General features: G+C 44.4%; 1 protein-coding gene across 1 annotated transcript in view; it reads left to right on the top strand.

Moving 5' to 3' along the window:
• Positions 1 to 19,135, top strand: part of LOC124018883 (proprotein convertase subtilisin/kexin type 6-like) — a 56,401-nt gene extending 37,266 nt beyond the window's left edge. The window contains exons 10-11 of the mRNA XM_046334191.1: positions 13,326 to 13,438; positions 18,079 to 19,135. Of these exons, the coding sequence (XP_046190147.1) occupies positions 13,326 to 13,438; positions 18,079 to 18,176 (211 nt within the window). The 3' untranslated portion in view covers positions 18,177 to 19,135. The remainder of the gene's footprint in view (positions 1 to 13,325; positions 13,439 to 18,078) is intronic.
• The last annotated feature ends 239 nt before the right edge of the window (positions 19,136 to 19,374 follow it).

Genomic DNA, 19,374 nt, shown 5'->3' with positions numbered 1-19,374 from the left:
TCAACATCAGCGCTCCTCATAATGAAATCTCTAAACTACATTCAACATCAGCGCTCCTCATAATGAAATCTCTAAACTACATTCAACATCAGCGCTCCTCATAATGAAATCTCTAAACTACATTCAACATCAGCGCTCCTCATAATGAAATCTCTAAACTACATTCAACATCAGCGCTCCTCATAATGAAATCTCTAAACTACATTCAACATCAGCGCTCCTCATAATGAAATCTCTAAACTACATTCAACATCAGCGCTCCTCATAATGAAATCTCTAAACTACATTCAACATCAGCGCTCCTCATAATTCAACATCAGAAATCTCTAAACTACATTCAACATCAGCGCTCCTCATAATGAAATCTCTAAACTACATTCAACATCAGCGCTCCTCATAATGAAATCTCTAAACTACATTCAACATCAGCGCTCCTCATAATGAAATCTCTCTACATTCAACATCAGCGCTCCTCATAAATCTCTAAACTACATTCAACATCAGCGCTCCTCATAACATCAGAAATCTCTAAACTACATTCAACATCAGCGCTCCTCATAATGAAATCTCTAAACTACATTCAACATCAGCGCTCCTCATAATGAAATCTCTAAACTACATTCAACATCAGCGCTCCTCATAATGAAATCTCTAAACTACATTCAACATCAGCGCTCCTCATAATGAAATCTCTAAACTACATTCAACATCAGCGCTCCTCATAATGAAATCTCTAAACTACATTCAACATCAGCGCTCCTCATAATGAAATCTCTAAACTACATTCAACATCAGCGCTCCTCATAATGAAATCTCTAAACTACATTCAACATCAGCGCTCCTCATAATGAAATCTCTAAACTACATTCAACATCAGCGCTCCTCATAATGAAATCTCTAAACTACATTCAACATCAGCGCTCCTCATAATGAAATCTCTAAACTACATTCAACATCAGCGAAATCTCCTCATAACATCAGAAATCTCTAAACTACATTCAACATCAGCGCTCCTCATAATGAAATCTCTAAACTACACATTCAACATCAGCGCTCCTCATAATGAAATCTCTAAACTACATTCAACATCAGCGCTCCTCAAACTAATTCAAATCTCTAAAAATCTACATTCAACATCAGCGCTCCTCATAATGAAATCTCTAAACTACATTCAACATCAGCGCTCCTCATAATGAAATCTCTAAACTACATTCAACATCAGCGCTCCTCATAATGAAATCTCTAAACTACATTCAACATCAGCGCTCCTCATAATGAAATCTCTAAACTACATTCAACATCAGCGCTCCTCATAATGAAATCTCTAAACTACATTCAACATCAGCGCTCCTCATAATGAAATCTCTAAACTACATTCAACATCAGCGCTCCTCATAATGAAATCTCTAAACTACATTCAACATCAGAAATCGCTCCTCATAATGAAATCTCTAAACTACATTCAACATCAGCGCTCCTCATAATGAAATCTCTAAACTACATTCAACATCAGCGCTCCTCATAAATGAAATCTCTAAACTACATTCAACATCAGCGCTCCTCATAATGAAATCTCTAAACTACATTCAACATCAGCGCTCCTCATAATGAAATCTCTAAACTACATTCAACATCAGCGCTCCTCATAATGAAATCTCTAAACTACATTCAACATCAGCGCTCCTCATAATGAAATCTCTAAACTACATTCAACATCAGCGCTCCTCATAATGAAATCTCTAAACTAACATTCAACATCAGCGCTCCTCATAATGAAATCTCTAAACTACATTCAACATCAGCGAAATCTCCTCATTCAACATCAGAAATCTCTAAACTACATTCAACATTCAACATCAGCGCTCCTCATAAAATGAAATCTCTAAACTACATTCAACATCAGCGCTCCTCATAATGAAATCTCTAAACTTCAACATCAGCGCTCAAATGAAATCAACTACATTCAACATCAGCGCTCCTCATAATGAAATCTCTAAACTACATTCAACATCAGCGCTCCTCATAATGAAATCTCTAAACTACATTCAACATCAGCGCTCCTCATAATGAAATCTCTAAACTACATTCAACATCAGCGCTCCTCATAAATCTCTAAACTACATTCAACATCAGAAATCTCTAAACTACATTCAACATCAGCGCTCCTCATAATGAAATCTCTAAACTACATTCAACATCAGCGCTCCTCATAATGAAATCTCTAAACTACATTCAACATCAGCGCTCCTCATAATGAAATCTCTAAACTACATTCAACATCAGCGCTCCTCATAATGAAATCTCTAAACTACATTCAACATCAGAAATCGCTCCTCATAATGAAATCTCTAAACTACATTCAACATCAGCGCTCCTCATAATGAAATCTCTAAACTACATTCAACATCAGCGCTCCTCATAATGAAATCTCTAAACTACATTCAACATCAGCGCTCCTCATAATGAAATCTCTAAACTACATTCAACATCAACATCAGCGCTCCTCATAATGAAATCTCTGAACTACATTCAACATCAGCGCTCCTCATAATGAAAAATCTCTAAACTACATTCAACATCAGCGCTCCTCATAATGAAATCTCTAAACTACATTCAACATCAGCGCTCCTCATAATGAAATCTCTAAACTACATTCAACATCAGCGCTCCTCAAACTAATTCAAATCAGCGCTCTCTGAACTACATTCAACATCAGAACTACATTCAACATCAGCGCTCCTCATAATGAAATCTCTAAACTACATTCAACATCAGCGCTCCTCATAATGAAATCTCTAAACTACATTCAACATCAGCGCTCCTCATAATGAAATCTCTAAACTACATTCAACATCAACGCTCCTCATAATGAAATCTCTAAACTACATTCAACATCAGCGCTCCTCATAATGAAATCTCTAAACTACATTCAACATCAGCGCTCCTCATAATGAAATCTCTAAACTACATTCAACATCAGCGCTCCTCATAAACATGAAATCTCTAAACATTCAACATTCAACATCAGCGCTCCTCATAATGAAATCTCTAAACTACATTCAACATCAACATCAGCGCTCCTCATAATGAAATCTCTAAACTACATTCAACATCAGCGCTCCTCATAATGAAATCTCTAAACTACATTCAACATCAGCGCTCCTCATAATGAAATCTCTAAACTACATTCAACATCAACATCAGCTCCTCATAATGAAATCTCTAAACTACATTCAACATCAGCGCTCCTCATAATGAAATCTCTAAACTACATTCAACATCAGCGCTCCTCATAATGAAATCTCTAAACTACATTCAACATCAGCGCTCCTCATAATGAAATCTCTAATTCAACATCAGCATTCAACATTCAACATCAGCGCTCCTCAACATCAGCGCTCCTCATAATGAAATCTCTAAACTACATTCAACATCAGCGCTCCTCATAATGAAATCTCTAAACTACATTCAACATCAGCGCTCCTCATAATGAAATCTCTAAACTACATTCAACATCAGCGCTCCTCATAATGAAATCTCTAAACTACATTCAACATCAGCGCTCCTCATAATGAAATCTCTAAACTACATTCAACATCAGCGCTCCTCATAATGAAATCTCTAAACTACATTCAACATCAGCGCTCCTCATAATGAAATCTCTAAACTACATTCAACATCAGCGCTCCTCATAATGAAATCTCTAAACTACATTCAACATCAGCGCTCCTCATAATGAAATCTCTAAACTACATTCAACATCAGCGCTCCTCATAATGAAATCTCTAAACTACATTCAACATCAGCGCTCCTCATAATGAAATCTCTAAACTACATTCAACATCAGCGCTCCTCATAATGAAATCTCTAAACTACATTCAACATCAGCGCTCCTCATAATGAAATCTCTAAACTACATTCAACATCAGCGCTCCTCATAATGAAATCTCTAAACTACATTCAACATCAGCGCTCCTCATAATGAAATCTCTAAACTACATTCAACATCAGCGCTCCTCATAATGAAATCTCTAAACTACATTCAACATCAGCGCTCCTCATAATGAAATCTCTAAACTACATTCAACATCAGCGCTCCTCATAATGAAATCTCTAAACTACATTCAACATCAGCGCTCCTCATAATGAAATCTCTGAACTACATTCAACATCAGCGCTCCTCATAATGAAATCTCTAAACTACATTCAACATCAGCGCTCCTCATAATGAAATCTCTAAACTACATTCAACATCAGCGCTCCTCATAATGAAAATCTCTAAACTACATTCAACATCAGCGCTCCTCATAATGAAATCTCTAAACTATCATTCAACATCATTCAACATCAGCTCATAATGAAATCTCTAAACTACATTCAACATCAGCGCTCCTCATAAAGAAATCTCTAAACTACATTCAACATCAGCGCTCCTCATAATGAAAACATCAGCGCTCTAAACTACATTCAACATCAGCGCTCCTCATAATGAAATCTCTAAACTACATTCAACATCAGCGCTCCTCATAATGAAATCTCTAAACTACATTCAACATCAGCGCTCCTCATAATGAAATCTCTAAACTACATTCAACATCAGCGCTCCTCATAATGAAATCTCTAAACTACATTCAACATCAGCGCTCCTCATAATGAAATCTCTAAACTACATTCAACATCAGCGCTCCTCATAATGAAATCTCTAAACTACATTCAACATCAGCGCTCCTCATAATGAAATCTCTGAACTACATTCAACATCAGCGCTCCTCATAATGAAATCTCTAAACTACATTCAACATCAGCGCTCCTCATAAAGAAATCTCTAAACTACATTCAACATCAGCGCTCCTCATAATGAAATCTCTAAACTACATTCAACATCAGCGCTCCTCATAATGAAATCTCTAAACTACATTCAACATCAGCGCTCCTCATAATGAAATCTCTAAACTACATTCAACATCAGCGCTCCTCATAATGAAATCTCTAAACTACATTCAACATCAGCGCTCCTCATAATGAAATCTCTAAACTACATTCAACATCAGCGCTCCTCATAATGAAATCTCTAAACTACATTCAACATCAGCGCTCCTCATAATGAAATCTCTAAACTACATTCAACATCAGCGCTCCTCATAATGAAATCTCTAAACTACATTCAACATCAGCGCTCCTCTAAACTAATTCAACATCAGAAATCTCTAAACTACATTCAACATCAGCGCTCCTCATAATGAAATCTCTAAACTACATTCAACATCAGCGCTCCTCATAATGAAATCTCTAAACTACATTCAACATCAGCGCTCCTCATAAAGAAATCTCTAAACTACATTCAACATCAGCGCTCCTCATTCAACATCAGAAATCTCTAAACTACATTCAACATCAGCGCTCCTCATAATGAAATCTCTAAACTACATTCAACATCAGCGCTCCTCATAATGAAATCTCTAAACTACATTCAACATCAGCGCTCCTCATAATGAAATCTCTAAACTACATTCAACATCAGCATTCCTCATAATGAAATCTCTTATCCTAAACTACATTCAACATCAGCGCTGCATTCACTACATTATGACATCCAGTGGGACAGTCACATTAACAATAGTGCATCTAAAACTGAAATCTCTAAACTACATTCAACATCAGGGAAATTACTTCAACCTCATCCTAGGTATTCCTTAAAACATCAGGTTTCAGGTGTCTCTAAAGGTGGTGATTGAACATCAGCTGTCCTCATAATGAAATCTCTAAACTACATTCAACATCAGTTTGTTCCACCATTCAACATCAGCGCTCCTCAATAAATCAGTTTTGACTGGGCTGAGCGCGCTCCTCAGAAATCTCTAAACTTCCTCAGTTAACATCAGCGCCCTCATGGATGAAAGAAATCTCTAAACTACATTCAACATCAGCGCTGAAATCTCCCTTGTTTGGGTGTAGGGCCTGATCAACCTGGAGCGCTCCTCATAATGAAATTCCCCAACATCAACTCTGAACTACATTCAACACCATGGTCTCATAATGAAATCTCTCAACTGGAAGCCAGTGGAACATCAGCGGGGTCATAATGAAACTTGGGAACTAACACCAGAACATCAGCGCTGAAATCTCGGCGTTCTGGATGAAATTCTAAGGGGTTTAATTCAACATCAGCGCCCAGCCAATGCGCTCCTCATAATTGCAGTAAACTACATTCAACATCAGGGAGATGAAACAAGTGCCTGGATAATGAAATCTCTAAACTACATTCTTCCTGTGTGAACATCAGGCTCCTCATAATGAAATAAACTCTTCAACATCAGCGGATGTTGTAGAGCATGAACCTAACTACATTCAACATCAGCGCTCCTCATAATGAAATGTTAAAGAAATCTCTAAACTACATTCAACATCAGAACGACAGGGTGTTGTCCAGGATCACGCCAAGGTTCTCTGCGCGCTCTGGGAAAATCTCTACAACATAGCGCTCCTCATAATGAAATCTCAATTCAGTTGTCGAAATCTCTAAACTAATGAAATCAGCGCTCTCAGATCATGGAACATCAGTCCTCATCCCTAAACTACAGGAACAGCAGCTCCTCTTGAAATCTCTAAACTACATTCAACATCAGCGTGGTGATCCGTCATCCACACTGATATGTCTGCCAGACATGCAGAGATGCGATTCAACATCAGGTCAAAGGGGAAAATCTCTAAACTACATTCAACATCAGATTAATTGTGTGAAATCTCCTCTGCATAGAAATCTCTAAACTACATTCAACATCAGCGCTTATGACAGAGCCAAGAAATCTCTAAACTACATGACTTGGTGTATAAACTACATTCAACATCAGCGCTCCTCATAATGAAATCTCTAAACTACATTCAACATCAGAAATAGGAACTACCAACAACAGCGCCCTCATAATGAAATCCTAAACTGGTTCAACATCAGCGTGGTGAAATCTCTAGACAGATTCAACATCAACCTGAAATAAACTACATTCAACATCAGCGCTCCTCATAATGAAATCTCTGAACTACATTCAACATCAGCGCTCCTCATAATGAAATCTCTAAACTACCTTCAACATCAGCGCTCCTCATAATGAAATCTCTAAACTACCTTCAACATCAGCGCTCCTCTTAAAGAAATCTCTAACTACCTTCAACATCAGCGCTCCTCATAATGAAATCTCTGAACTACATTCAACATCAGCGCTCCTCATAATGAAATCTCTAAACTACATTCAACATCAGCGCTCCTTCAACATCAATAATGAAATCTCTAAACTACATTCAACATCAGCGCTCCTCATAATGAAATCTCTAAACTACCTTCAACATCAGCGCTCCAACATCAGCGCTCCTCATAATGAAATCTCTAAACTACATTCAACATCAGCGCTCCTCTTAAAGAAATCTCTAAACTACATTCAACATCAGCGCTCCTCTTAAAGAAATCTCTAAACTACATTCAACATCAGCGCTCCTCATAATGAAATCTCTAAACTACATTCAACATCAGCGCTCCTCATAATGAAATCTCTAAACTACATTCAACATCAGCGCTCCTCATAATGAAATCTCTAAACTACATTCAACATCAGCGCTCCTCATAATGAAATCTCTAAACTACATTCAACATCAGCGCTCCTCTTAAAGAAATCTCTAAACTACATTCAATATCAGCGCTTCTCTTAAAGAAATCTCTAAACTACATTCAACATCAGCGCTCCTCATAATGAAATCTCTGAACTACATTCAACATCAGCGCTCCTCATAATGAAATCTCTAAACTACATTCAACATCAGCGCTCCTCTTAAAGAAATCTCTAAACTACATTCAATATCAGCGCTTCTCTTAAAGAAATCTCTAAACTACCTTCAACATCAGCGCTCCTCTTAAAGAAATCTCTAAACTACATTCAACATCAGCGCTCCTCTTAAATAAATCTCTAAACGACCTTCAACATCAGCGCTCCTCTTAAAGAAATCTCTAAACTACATTCAACATCAGCGCTTCTCTTAAAGAAATCTCTAAACTACCTTCAACATCAGCGCTCCTCTTAAAGAAATCTCTAAACTACATTCAACATCAGCGCTCCTCTTAAAGAAATTTCTAAACTACCTTCAACATCAGCGCTCCTCTTAAAGAAATCTCTAAACTACCTTCAACATCAGCGCTCCTCTTAAAGAAATCTCTAAACTACATTCAACATCAGCGCACCTCTTAAAGAAATCTCTAAACTACCTTCAACATCAGCGCTCCTCTTAAAGAAATCTCTAAACTACATTCAACATCAGCGCTTCTCTTAAAGAAATCTCTAAACTACATTCAACATCAGCGCTCCTCTTAAAGAAATCTCTAAACTACATTCAACATCAGCGCTTCTTTTCACTTTCATTTTCTATTTCCACTTGTCTCGCTCTCCTTTTTCTCTCCCTTCTCTAACTTCCTTCTCTCTCTCTTCTCTGTCCCTTCTCTCTCCCTTCTTTCTCTCCTCTCTGTCCCTTCTCCCTCCCTTCTCCCTCCCTCCCTTCTCTCTCTCCCTTCTCTCTAACTCCCTTCTCTCACTCCTCTCTCTCCCTTCTCTCTCTCTTCTCTCTAACTCCCTTCTCTCTCTCCTCTCTCTCCCTTCTCTCTCCCTTCTCTCTAACTCCCTTCTCTCTCTCCTCTCTCTCCCTTCTCCCTCCCTTCTCTCTAACTCCCTTCTCCCTCTCCTCTCTTCCTTCTCTCTCTCCTCTAACTCCCTTCTCTCTCTCCTCTCCCTCCCTTCTCCCTCCCTTCTCTCTAACTCCCTTCTCCCTCCTCTCTTCCTTCTCTCTCTCCTCTAACTCCCTTCTCTCTCTCCTCTCTGTCCCTTCTCCCTAACTCCCTTCTCTCTCACCTCTCTTTCACCTTTCTTCTGTTGGCGACTGACTGACTGAGGGTCAGTACCATCGACCATCTGGGTCTCATTAATTGGTATGTCTCTCGCTGTCTCGCTTTCTCTCTCCTTTTCTCTCTTGCTCTCTCTCTCAAATAATTTGTTCCAAACGCCGAGCTTTAGACAACAAGGTGCAATGAATGTTCCAGAGGGATCCGTAACAGTACAGGAACGCAGTGCGGGTCGATCAGGACCTGATACAGCTGCCGAAGTTGCGTCGTCGTCGGACGGCTGCTGTTGTGAAAAAAACACACAGCTCCACTATATCCTCCTGTTTGTTCTCCATCTGCTCCACTATATCCTCCTGTTTATTCTCCCTCTGCTCCACTATATCCTCCTGTTTATTCTCCCTCTGCTCCACTATATCCTCCTGTTTGTTCTCACTCTGCTCCACTATATCCTCCTGTTTGTTCTCACTCTGCTCCACTATATCCTCCTGTTTGTTCTCCCTCTGCTCCACTATATCCTCCTGTTTGTTCTCACTCTGCTCCACTATATCCTCCTGTCTGTTCTCCCTCTGCTCCACTATATCCTCCTGTTTGTTCTCCCTCTGCTCCACTATATCCTCCTGTTTGTTCTCCATCTGCTCCACTATATCCTCCTGTTTGTTCTCCCTCTGCTCCACTATATCCTCCTGTTTGTTCTCCCTCTGCTCCACTATATCCTCCTGTTTGTTCTCCCTCTGCTCCACTATATCCTCCTGTTTGTTCTCACTCTGCTCCACTATATCCTCCTGTTTGTTCTCACTCTGCTCCACTATATCCTCCTGTTTGTTCTCACTCTGCTCCACTATATCCTCCTGTTTGTTCTCCCTCTGCTCCACTATATCCTCCTGTTTGTTCTCACTCTGCTCCACTATATCCTCCTGTTTGTTCTCCCTCTGCTCCACTATATCCTCCTGTTTGTTCTCACTCTGCTCCACTATATCCTCCTGTTTGTTCTCACTCTGCTCCACTATATCCTCCTGTTTGTTCTCCCTCTGCTCCACTATATCCTCCTGTTTGTTCTCACTCTGCTCCACTATATCCTCCTGTTTGTTCTCCCTCTGCTCCACTATATCCTCCTGTTTGTTCTCACTCTGCTCCACTATATCCTCCTGTTTGTTCTCCCTATGCTCCACTATATCCTCCTGTTTGTTCTCACTCTGCTCCACTATATCCTCCTGTTTGTTCTCCCTCTGCTCCACTATATCCTCCTGTTTGTTCTCCCTCTGCTCCACTATATCCTCCTGTTTGTTCTCCCTCTGCTCCACTATATCCTCCTGTTTGTTCTCCCTCTGCTCCACTATATCCTCCTGTTTGTTCTCACTCTGCTCCACTATATCCTCCTGTTTGTTCTCCCTCTGCTCCACTATATCCTCCTGTTTGTTCTCACTCTGCTCCACTATATCCTTCTGTCTGTTCTCCCTCTGCTCCACTATATCCTTCTGTCTGTTCTCCCTCTGCTCCACTATATCCTCCTGTTTGTTCTCCCTCTGCTCCACTATATCCTCCTGTTTGTTCTCCCTCTGCTCCACTATATCCTCCTGTTTGTTCTCCCTCTGCTCCACTATATCCTCCTGTTTGTTCTCACTCTGCTCCACTATATCCTCCTGTTTGTTCTCACTCTGCTCCACTATATCCTCCTGTTTGTTCTCACTCTGCTCCACTATATCCTCCTGTCTGTTCTCCCTCTGCTCCACTATATCCTTCTGTCTGTTCTCCCTCTGCTCCACTCATTATTCTTTGTCATCTCCATAATTGTCTTTAAATCAGATGGTGTTGTGCAGTCAAACAAGATCAACAGGACTGACTGAGGGGGTAAATCTCACCTGCACCGACGCTGAGAATTTAATGGCAGCATCAACATCCCTTTAGCTCACCGTAATGACTGAGTGCGGGGTGGAGAGGGGCACTCGCTTTCTCAATCTCTCTCTCGTTCTCTCTCTCTTTCTCTCTCCTCTCGCTATCCCTCCTCTCTTTCCACTGAGGAGTGGGGAGGGAGAAAGCTGTTTTTGACGCACTGGGATTTTTATAAATCAGTCCAGTGGTTTATGGGAGATGTCAGGAACACATAGAGGCTCTGATAGAAGGTCAGGGTTTTGCGACGGCACCAGGGATGGATTCTGCTTTAGTTCTTTCTCTATGTCATCGTCTTGCTCTCTCTTTGTCTCTCTAGCTCACTCTTTCCTTCTTTACATTCTCTCTCTCTCTCTCTCTCTCTCTCTCTCTCTCTCTCTCTCTCTCTCTCTCTCTCTCTCTCTCTCTCTCTCTCTCTCTCTCTCTCTCTCTCTCTCTCTCTCTATCCCCCCCCTCTCTCTCTCCCTCTCTCTCTCTCTAGCTCTCATTCTCTCTCCCCCTGTCTCCCCCCTCACTCTATTTCTCTTCCTCTCTCACTTCCTCTATCTTTGCTTCCCTCTCAGTTTCTCTTTCTTGTTTACTCTCTCTGGTTTGGGGCAGGAGATGGAAATGGCAGGGAAAAGATGGATAGTCAAAAGGAGGAACCTTTTGACTAAGGTCCCATCACCCTCAAGGGCAGACCCTGTCCCATCATCCACTAGGTCAGACCCTGTCCCATCATCCACTAGGTCAGACCCTGTCCCATCACCTGTTAGGTCAGACATTGTCCCATCATCCACTAGGTCAGACCCTGTCCCATCACCTGTTAGGTCAGACCCTGTCCCATCACCCACAAGGTCAGACCCTGTCCCATCACCTGTTAGGTCAGACCTTGTCCCATCACCCGTTAGGCCCTGTCCCATCACCCACTAGGTCAGACCCTGTCCCATCACCTGTTAGGTCAGACCCTGTCCCATCACCTGTTAGGTCAGACCCTGTCCCATCACCCACTAGGTCAGACCCTGTCCCATCACCTGTTAGGTCAGACCCTGTCCCATCACCTGTTAGGTCAGACCCTGTCCCATCACCCGTTAGGTCCCATCACCCGTTAGGCCCTGTCCCATCACCCGTTAGGTCAGGCCCTGTCCCATCACCCACTAGGTCAGACCCTGTCCCATCATCCGTTAGGTCAGACCCTGTCCCATCATCCACTAGGTCAGACCCTGTCCCATCATCCGTTAGGTCAGACCCTATCCCATCACCCACAAGGTCAGACCCTGTCCCATCACCCACAAGGTCAGACCCTGTCCCATCATCCACTAGGTCAGACCCTGTCCCATCATCCGTTAGGTCAGACCCTGTCCCATCACCCACAAGGTCAGACCCTGTCCCATCACCCACAAGGTCAGACCCTGTCCCATCACCTGTTAGGTCAGACCCTGTCCCATCACCTGTTAGGTCAGACCCTGTCCTATCACCCGTTAGGTCCGACCTGTCCCATCACCCACTAGGTCAGACCCTTCCATAACTATTTATAACATAATTGTCTTCTTGTCGCTATTCATTATCCAATACATTCTCTTTCTCTCTCTCAACCCCCCCCCCTCTTTCTCTACCCCTATGTCTCTCTTTCTCCCTCTCAACCTCCCCCTCTCTCTCTTTCTCTACCCCTCTGTCTCTCTTTCTCCCTCTCAACCTCCCTTCTCTCTCTTTCTCTACCCCTCTGTCTCTCTTTCTCCCTCTCAACCTCCCCTCTCTCTTTCTCTACCCCTCTGTCTCTCTTTCTCCCTCTCAACATCCCCCTCTCTTTCTCTACCCCTCTGTCTCTCTTTCTCCCTCTCAACATCCCCCTCTCTTTCTCTACCCCTCTGTCTCTCTTTCTCCCTCTCAACATCCCCCCTCTCTCTTTCTCTACCCCTCTGTCTCCCTTTCTCCCTCTCAACCTCCCCTCTCTCTTTCTCTACCCCTCTGTCTCTCTTTCTCCCTCTCAACATCCCCCTCTCTTTCTCTACCCCTCTGTCTCCCTTTCTCCCTCTCAACCTCCCCTCTCTCTTTCTCTACCCCTCTGTCTCTCTTTCTCCCTCTCAACATCCCCCTCTCTTTCTCTACCCCTCTGTCTCTCTTTCTCCCTCTCAACATCCCCCTCTCTTTCTCTACCCCTCTGTCTCTCTTTCTCCCTCTCAACATCCCCCTCTCTTTCTCTACCCATCTGTCTCTCTTTCTCCCTCTCAACATCCCCCCTCTCTTTCTCTACCCCTCTGTCTCTCTTTCTCCCTCTCAACCTCCCCTCTCTCTTTCTCTACCCCTATGTCTCTCTTTCTCCCTCTCAACCTCCCCCTCTCTCTTTCTCTACCCCTCTGTCTCTCTTTCTCCCTCTCAACCTCCCCCTCTCTCTTTCTCTACCCCTCTGTCTCTCTTTCTCCCTCTCAACCTCCCCTCTCTCTGTCTCTCTCTTTCTACATCTCTCTGGGGGGAAAAAGGCCCACCTTGTTTTCTGGACGTATCCCATACTCTTTCTTTCTTTTCATTCTCTCTCATTCTCTTTTGTCCCTCCATGTTATTGTGTGGGTGCGGTGTCCAGGTGTGAGGAGAATTGCCTGAGTTGCGACGGCCCCGGGACGACCTGCGTCAAGTGCAAAGACAGCTACAACCTCGTCAGCAGGATGTGCATCGTGAACGCCACCTGTAACAATGGTGAGTGTATGAGAGCTTGTTGAGGGTCACTCAAAAGGCCTGAAATACATACTCACACTTTCACACACACACACACACACACACACACACACACACACACACACACACACACACACACACACACACACACACACACACACACACACACACACACACACACACACACACACACACACACACACACACACACACACACACACACACACACACACACACACACAAATAGCGGTGGTGACACATACCGCAACAGTTCTTTCTCTGGTGGGATGACAATACAGGAGGCATGTGTGAATGAATTGTGTGAATGCAGGACAGATTGGCGAGGGGTGCTAACAATGGCATTACTGTGACCCCTGTGTCACACTTAATCTCTTTCACCCTGAGTGAAGTAGGTGGCGGTTCTGAAAGGAATGTAATTGCTATTAACAAGTGCTTTGAATTCTCTCTCGGAGCATCAAGCTGCATCCCAAATTGCACCCTATGGGTACTGGTCCAAAGTAGTGCACTATATAGGGAATAGGGTGCCACTTGGGAGCCAGATACAGTAGCTCCTGCAGCTGGGCTCTTAGAAGCTGCTTTCCGCTTTCGGCTCTCACAGCCAGAACCAGCTGCTTGGTCGTTATCGTAATAACTAGTTGGTCTTTTACCGCCATGTGAAAATGGACCATAACTGAACCGAGCAGAGGCGTTTTCAATTGAATGGGCTTCGTCCCTTTTCTGAAGTGTGTGGTGGTGGTGGGGCTTTGGAGCTGTGGTTAGTGATTTATACAGTAGGCATTCACAATGGATCGTGACGAGTGTCATTTTAGAAAAAGGGCCATTTTATTCTGACTAGGAAATGTAATTGAATTGAAAATTTGCGATGGTTGACAAAGGTACCAATGCGAATACTAGTTTTGCTTGAAAAATATGATCGTTTTTCTTTGACATGATATTATCATAACAACATCACACCTAGATGGTTTGTTGTTTTTGAGTGGGACGACATTCATATGACACGGTGATGGTGGTATAGAATAAGATATTTAAAGGTAGTGTTCAAGTGTTTCCCCCTGACTTACAGTAACACTCTATTAATGCTATTTGGCTGTGTGGAGAGAGTCAGTCAGAGGGGAGTTGGGAGAGAGGAGTTGGGAGAGAGTCAGTCAGAGAGGGGAGCTGGGAGAGAGGAGTTGGGAGAGAGTCAGTCAGAGAGGGGAGCTGGGAGAGAGTCGGTCAGAGGGGAGTTGGGAGAGAGGAGTTGGGAGAGAGTCAGTCAGAGAGGGGAGCTGGGAGAGAGTCGGTCAGAGGGGAGTTGGGAGAGAGGAGTTGGGAGAGAGTCAGTCAGAGGGGAGTTGGGAGAGAGGAGTTGGGAGAGAGTCAGTCAGAGAGGGGAGCTGGGAGAGAGTCGGTCAGAGGGGAGTTGGGAGAGAGGAGTTGGGAGAGAGTCAGTCAGAGAGGGGAGTTGGGAGAGAGGAGCTGGGAGAGAGTCGGTCAGAGGGGAGTTGGGAGAGAGGAGTTGGGAGAGAGGAGCTGGGAGAGAGTCGGTCAGAGGGGAGTTGGGAGAGAGGAGTTGGGAGAGAGTCAGTCAGAGAGGGGAGTTGGGAGAGAGTCGGTCAGGGAGTGGGGGTTGGGAGAGGGGAGTTGGGAGAGAGTCAGTCAGAGGGGAGTTGGGAGAGAGTCGGTCAGGGAGTGGGGGTTGGGGGAGGGGACTTGGGAGAGAGTCTGTCAGGGAGTGGGGGTTGGGAGAGAGTCAGTCAGAGAGGAGTTGGGAGAGGGGAGTTGGGAGAGAGTCGGTCAGGGAGTGGGGTTGGGGGAGGGGACTTGGGAGAGAGTCTGTCAGGGAGTGGGGGTTGGGGGAGGGGACTTGGGAGAGAGTCTGTCAGGGAGTGGGGGTTGGGAGAGAGTCAGTCAGAGAGGAGTTGGGAGAGGGGAGTTGGGAGAGAGTCGGTCAGAGGGGAGTTGGGAGAGAGTCGGTCAGAGGGGAGTTGGGAGAGAGTCGGTCAGAGGGGAGTTGGGAGAGAGTCGGTCAGAGGGGAGTTGGGAGAGAGAAGTTGGGAGAGAGTCGGTCAGAGAGGGGAGTTGGGAGAGAGGAGTTGGGAGAGAGTCGGTCAGAGGGGAGTTGGGAGAGAGGAGTTGGGAGAGAGTCGGTCAGAGAGGGGAGTTGGGAGAGAGTCGGTCAGAGGGGAGTTGGGAGAGAGTCGGTCAGAGAGGGGAGTTGGGAGAGAGGAGTTGGGAGAGAGTCGGTCAGAGAGGGGAGTTGGGAGAGAGTCGGTCAGAGGGGAGTTGGGAGAGAGGAGTTGGGAGAGAGCCGGTCAGGGAGTGGGGGTTGGGGGAGGGGACTTGGGAGAGAGTCTGTCAGGGAGTGGGGGTTGGGAGAGAGTCAGTCAGAGAGGAGTTGGGAGAGAGTCGGTCAGAGGGGAGTTGGGAGAGAGTCGGTCAGAGGGGAGTTGGGATAGAGTCGGTCAGAGGGGAGTTGGGAGAGAGTCGGTCAGAGGGGGAGTCAGTCAGAGGGGAGAGTCGGTCAGAGGGGAGTTGGGAGAGAGGAGTTGGGAGAGAGTCGGTCAGAGAGGGGAGTTGGGAGAGATTCGGTCAGAGGGGAGTTGGGAGAGAGTCAGTCAGAGAGGGGAGTTGGGAGAGAGTCAGTCAGAGGGGAGTTGGGAGAGAGTCAGTCAGAGAGGGGAGTTGGGAGAGGGGAGTTGGGAGAGAGTCGGTCAGAGAGGGGAGTTGGGAGAGAGTCGGTCAGAGAGGGGAGTTGGGAGAGAGTCGGTCAGAGAGGGGAGCTGGGAGAGAGTCGGTCAGAGAGGGGAGTTAGGAGAGAGTCGGTCAGAGAGGGGAGTTGGGAGAGAGTCGGTCAGAGAGGGGAGTTGGGAGAGAGTCAGTCAGAGAGAGGAGTTGGGAGGTTGCCATGTTTATGAGGTTGCCATGTTTATGAGGTTGCCATGTTCATTAGGTTACCATGTTCATTAGGTTACCATGTTTATGAGGTTACCATGTTCATTAGGTTACCATGTTCATTAGGTTACCATGTTCATTAGGTTACCATGTTTATGAGGTTACCATGTTCATTAGGTTACCATGTTCATGAGGTTACCATGTTCATGAGGTTACCAAGCACAGATAAAGTATTTTATATTATTTCAAATAGTATTGGAACACAGGTCTGCTGCCTTCTGCAAACTTCGTAGCTCGTTGCCCAATACTTTTTAAAAAGAAACACCCCTACGTTTGTACCTTTAGGAAATGTTTCACGTTCAGATTCTCTCACCGTAAGTTTTAGTTACTTTCAGTTGTTGGGCCCTGCGGGGTGCTCGCTCGCTCAGGTCTCCAGGGGTGTTTCTCAATTGCGTGCCGCAGGATGTGAGAGGAAGGGATGTGATTTGGGTTTGAAAGAGCAACTAGAGCCCATGGCTGTAGCAGCCTGTGAGCTATATAAGGGAGGGAGGGAGGGAGGGAGGGAGGGAGGGAGGGAGGGAGGGAGGGAGGGAGGGAGGGAGGGAGGGAGGGAGGGAGGGAGGGAGGGAGGGGGAGGGAGGGAGGGAGGGAGGGAGGGGCTATGGGCCCTAGTCAAAAGTAGTGCACGACATAGTGAATAGAGTGCCAAATGGGACGCACTGAAAGTATTGGCCGAGCAGCCATAATGTTGCTATGAGTAAACAGTGCCTTTGTATGGCCTCACCAGGGCCTCACACCTCCATGGGAGCTTTGGTATAACAGGGAACAGGATTGGTCTGGGGTCCTCTCTGTGGTTAACAGGCTTCTCTCTCTGCACCACGGATTCTCTACAGTGACCCAATTCCACCACCGGACTAGAAAGAATATTCTAACAGAGTAGAGGGGTCATAGCAAAGTGAGAACGGATGTGGGAAAGGAGGAAGAGGAGAAAGGAGGAGAGGGGTCATAGCAAAGTGAGAACGGATGTGGGAAAGGAGGAAGAGGAGAAAGGAGGAGAGGGGTCATAGCAAAGTGAGAACGGATGTGGGAAAGGAGGAAGAGGAGAAAGGAGGAGAGGGGTCATAGCAAAGTGAGAACGGATGTGGGAAAGGAGGAAGAGGAGAAAGGAGGAGAGGGGTCATAGCAAAGTGAGAACGGATGTGGGAAAGGAGGAAGAGGAGAAAGGAGGAGAGGGGTCATAGCAAAGTGAGAACGGATGTGGGAAAGGAGGAAGAGGAGAAAGGAGGAGAGGGGTCATAGCAAAGTGAGAACGGATGTGGGAAAGGAGGAAGAGGAGAAAGGAGGAGAGGGGTCATAGCAAAGTGAGAACAGATGTGGGAAAGGAGGAAGAGGAGGAAGGAGGAGAGGGCACGGAAAGGGTAGAATTGATGGATATGGAGAAAGGATGTAGTAGAGGAGATCTAGGAGAGGAGGGGACAAGGAGAGGTTATGAGGAGGGCAGAAGGGAGGGGGCTGAGAGTGGAGAAAGAGTTGAGGAGAGGGCATTTTTGGAGGATGACTGGGAAAGGGGGGGTTTGTGTAGTAGTAAAGGATTGGCACAGAAAGTTTGTATAGGGGAAGGGAGGAAAGTGTGGGAGAGGACATAGCTGTGTGTATAATCTATGAAATCTCTCTCTCTCTCTCTCTCTCTCTCTCTCTCTCTCTCTCTCTCTCTCTCTCTCTCTCTCTCTCTCTCTCTCTCTCTCTCTCTCTCTCTCTCTCTCTAGCCGACGAGGTGTTTTGTGAGATGGTAAAATCCAACCGGCTGTGTGAGAAGAAGCTGTTCCGCCAGTTCTGCTGCAGAACCTGTCTGATGACCGGTTGAGAATCCTAGTAGAGAACCTGAAGAGTGGAACCTGGAGAGGAACCCTGCGTGGAACCCACCACTTCCTCATCCACTGTACATTTCCAAACTAGCTAATGTTTGTGTCTGAATGAAAAGAAAGAGTGAATAGGTCTTCACCAGGGTTGGGGTCAATTCCATTTTCCTCAATGCATTCCTGAATCCACTGAATTGAAATGGAATTGACCCCAACCCGGAACAAACACTATTCCTCCTATCAATTTTACCCCGCAAAGGGTAGACTTGATTTTCATACGATACATACAGTATTTTAAAGTTGTCTTTTTTATTTAAAAAACAACATACATGTAACATGTATATTTTGTATTCTAATGCTGCATTGTTGTAAAGTACAGTACTTTTTACAATGACACGTTAGTGAATAACTCTCTGATTGAACAACTGTGCTTTGGAAGTGAAGCTGGTTGATAAACCAACAGCATCACTCAAAATGGGGATGGTATTTATAAGGCACCAAGTGGAATAAGACAAACTGAAACATGAAGGGACTACTTGAACGTTTCTGTTTTCTGTTGTGCCCTACCGAATACGACCCTGATCAACTTTTTCATACTTAATATACAAAGTTCCTCACAAAAAAATTGTTTATACTGTATAAGGCTTTTAGTTTTTTTTTATAAAGAAATATGTAAAACAATGAATTACTGTAATTGTATTTACATTTTAGCAGACACTATTATTCAGAATGACTTACAGTAGTGAGTGCATACATTTTCATGTACTGGTCCCCGTGGGAATCACACCCACAACCCTGGCGTTGCAAGCGAAATGCTCTACCAACTGAGTTACACGGGACTATTACTGAATACTGTACAATTCCTGTATACTGTACCATTTACAATGCTGTTGTACATTTTAGAATGTGTATTTGATGTTTTTATCGTTTGTTTTTATGAATGAAATAAAATACGTACATTGTGTATGATATCTTTTTGCATAGAAATGTTTGACACAGGCTTTCAAACTCAACCCGAATATGACTCATCAGATTTCGACAAACCAATTCCAAAACAATACAAGGTGTTTGTGAAGTCAACATTGTTGTTAAGTTGTGTCTAAAGCCTCAGGCCTAGATTCAATCAATTCACCGTGTTTCGCCGATGTCGGAGGTGGAACTGCGTTGGAGCTGTCACATCCACAAGTGGTTTCCTGTGTCAAT

The sequence above is a fragment of the Oncorhynchus gorbuscha genome, unplaced genomic scaffold, assembly GCF_021184085.1.
Source record: "Oncorhynchus gorbuscha isolate QuinsamMale2020 ecotype Even-year unplaced genomic scaffold, OgorEven_v1.0 Un_scaffold_587, whole genome shotgun sequence".
Classification (NCBI taxonomy): Eukaryota; Metazoa; Chordata; class Actinopteri; order Salmoniformes; family Salmonidae; genus Oncorhynchus; species Oncorhynchus gorbuscha.
This window is presented reverse-complemented; position numbering and strand designations above follow the sequence as displayed.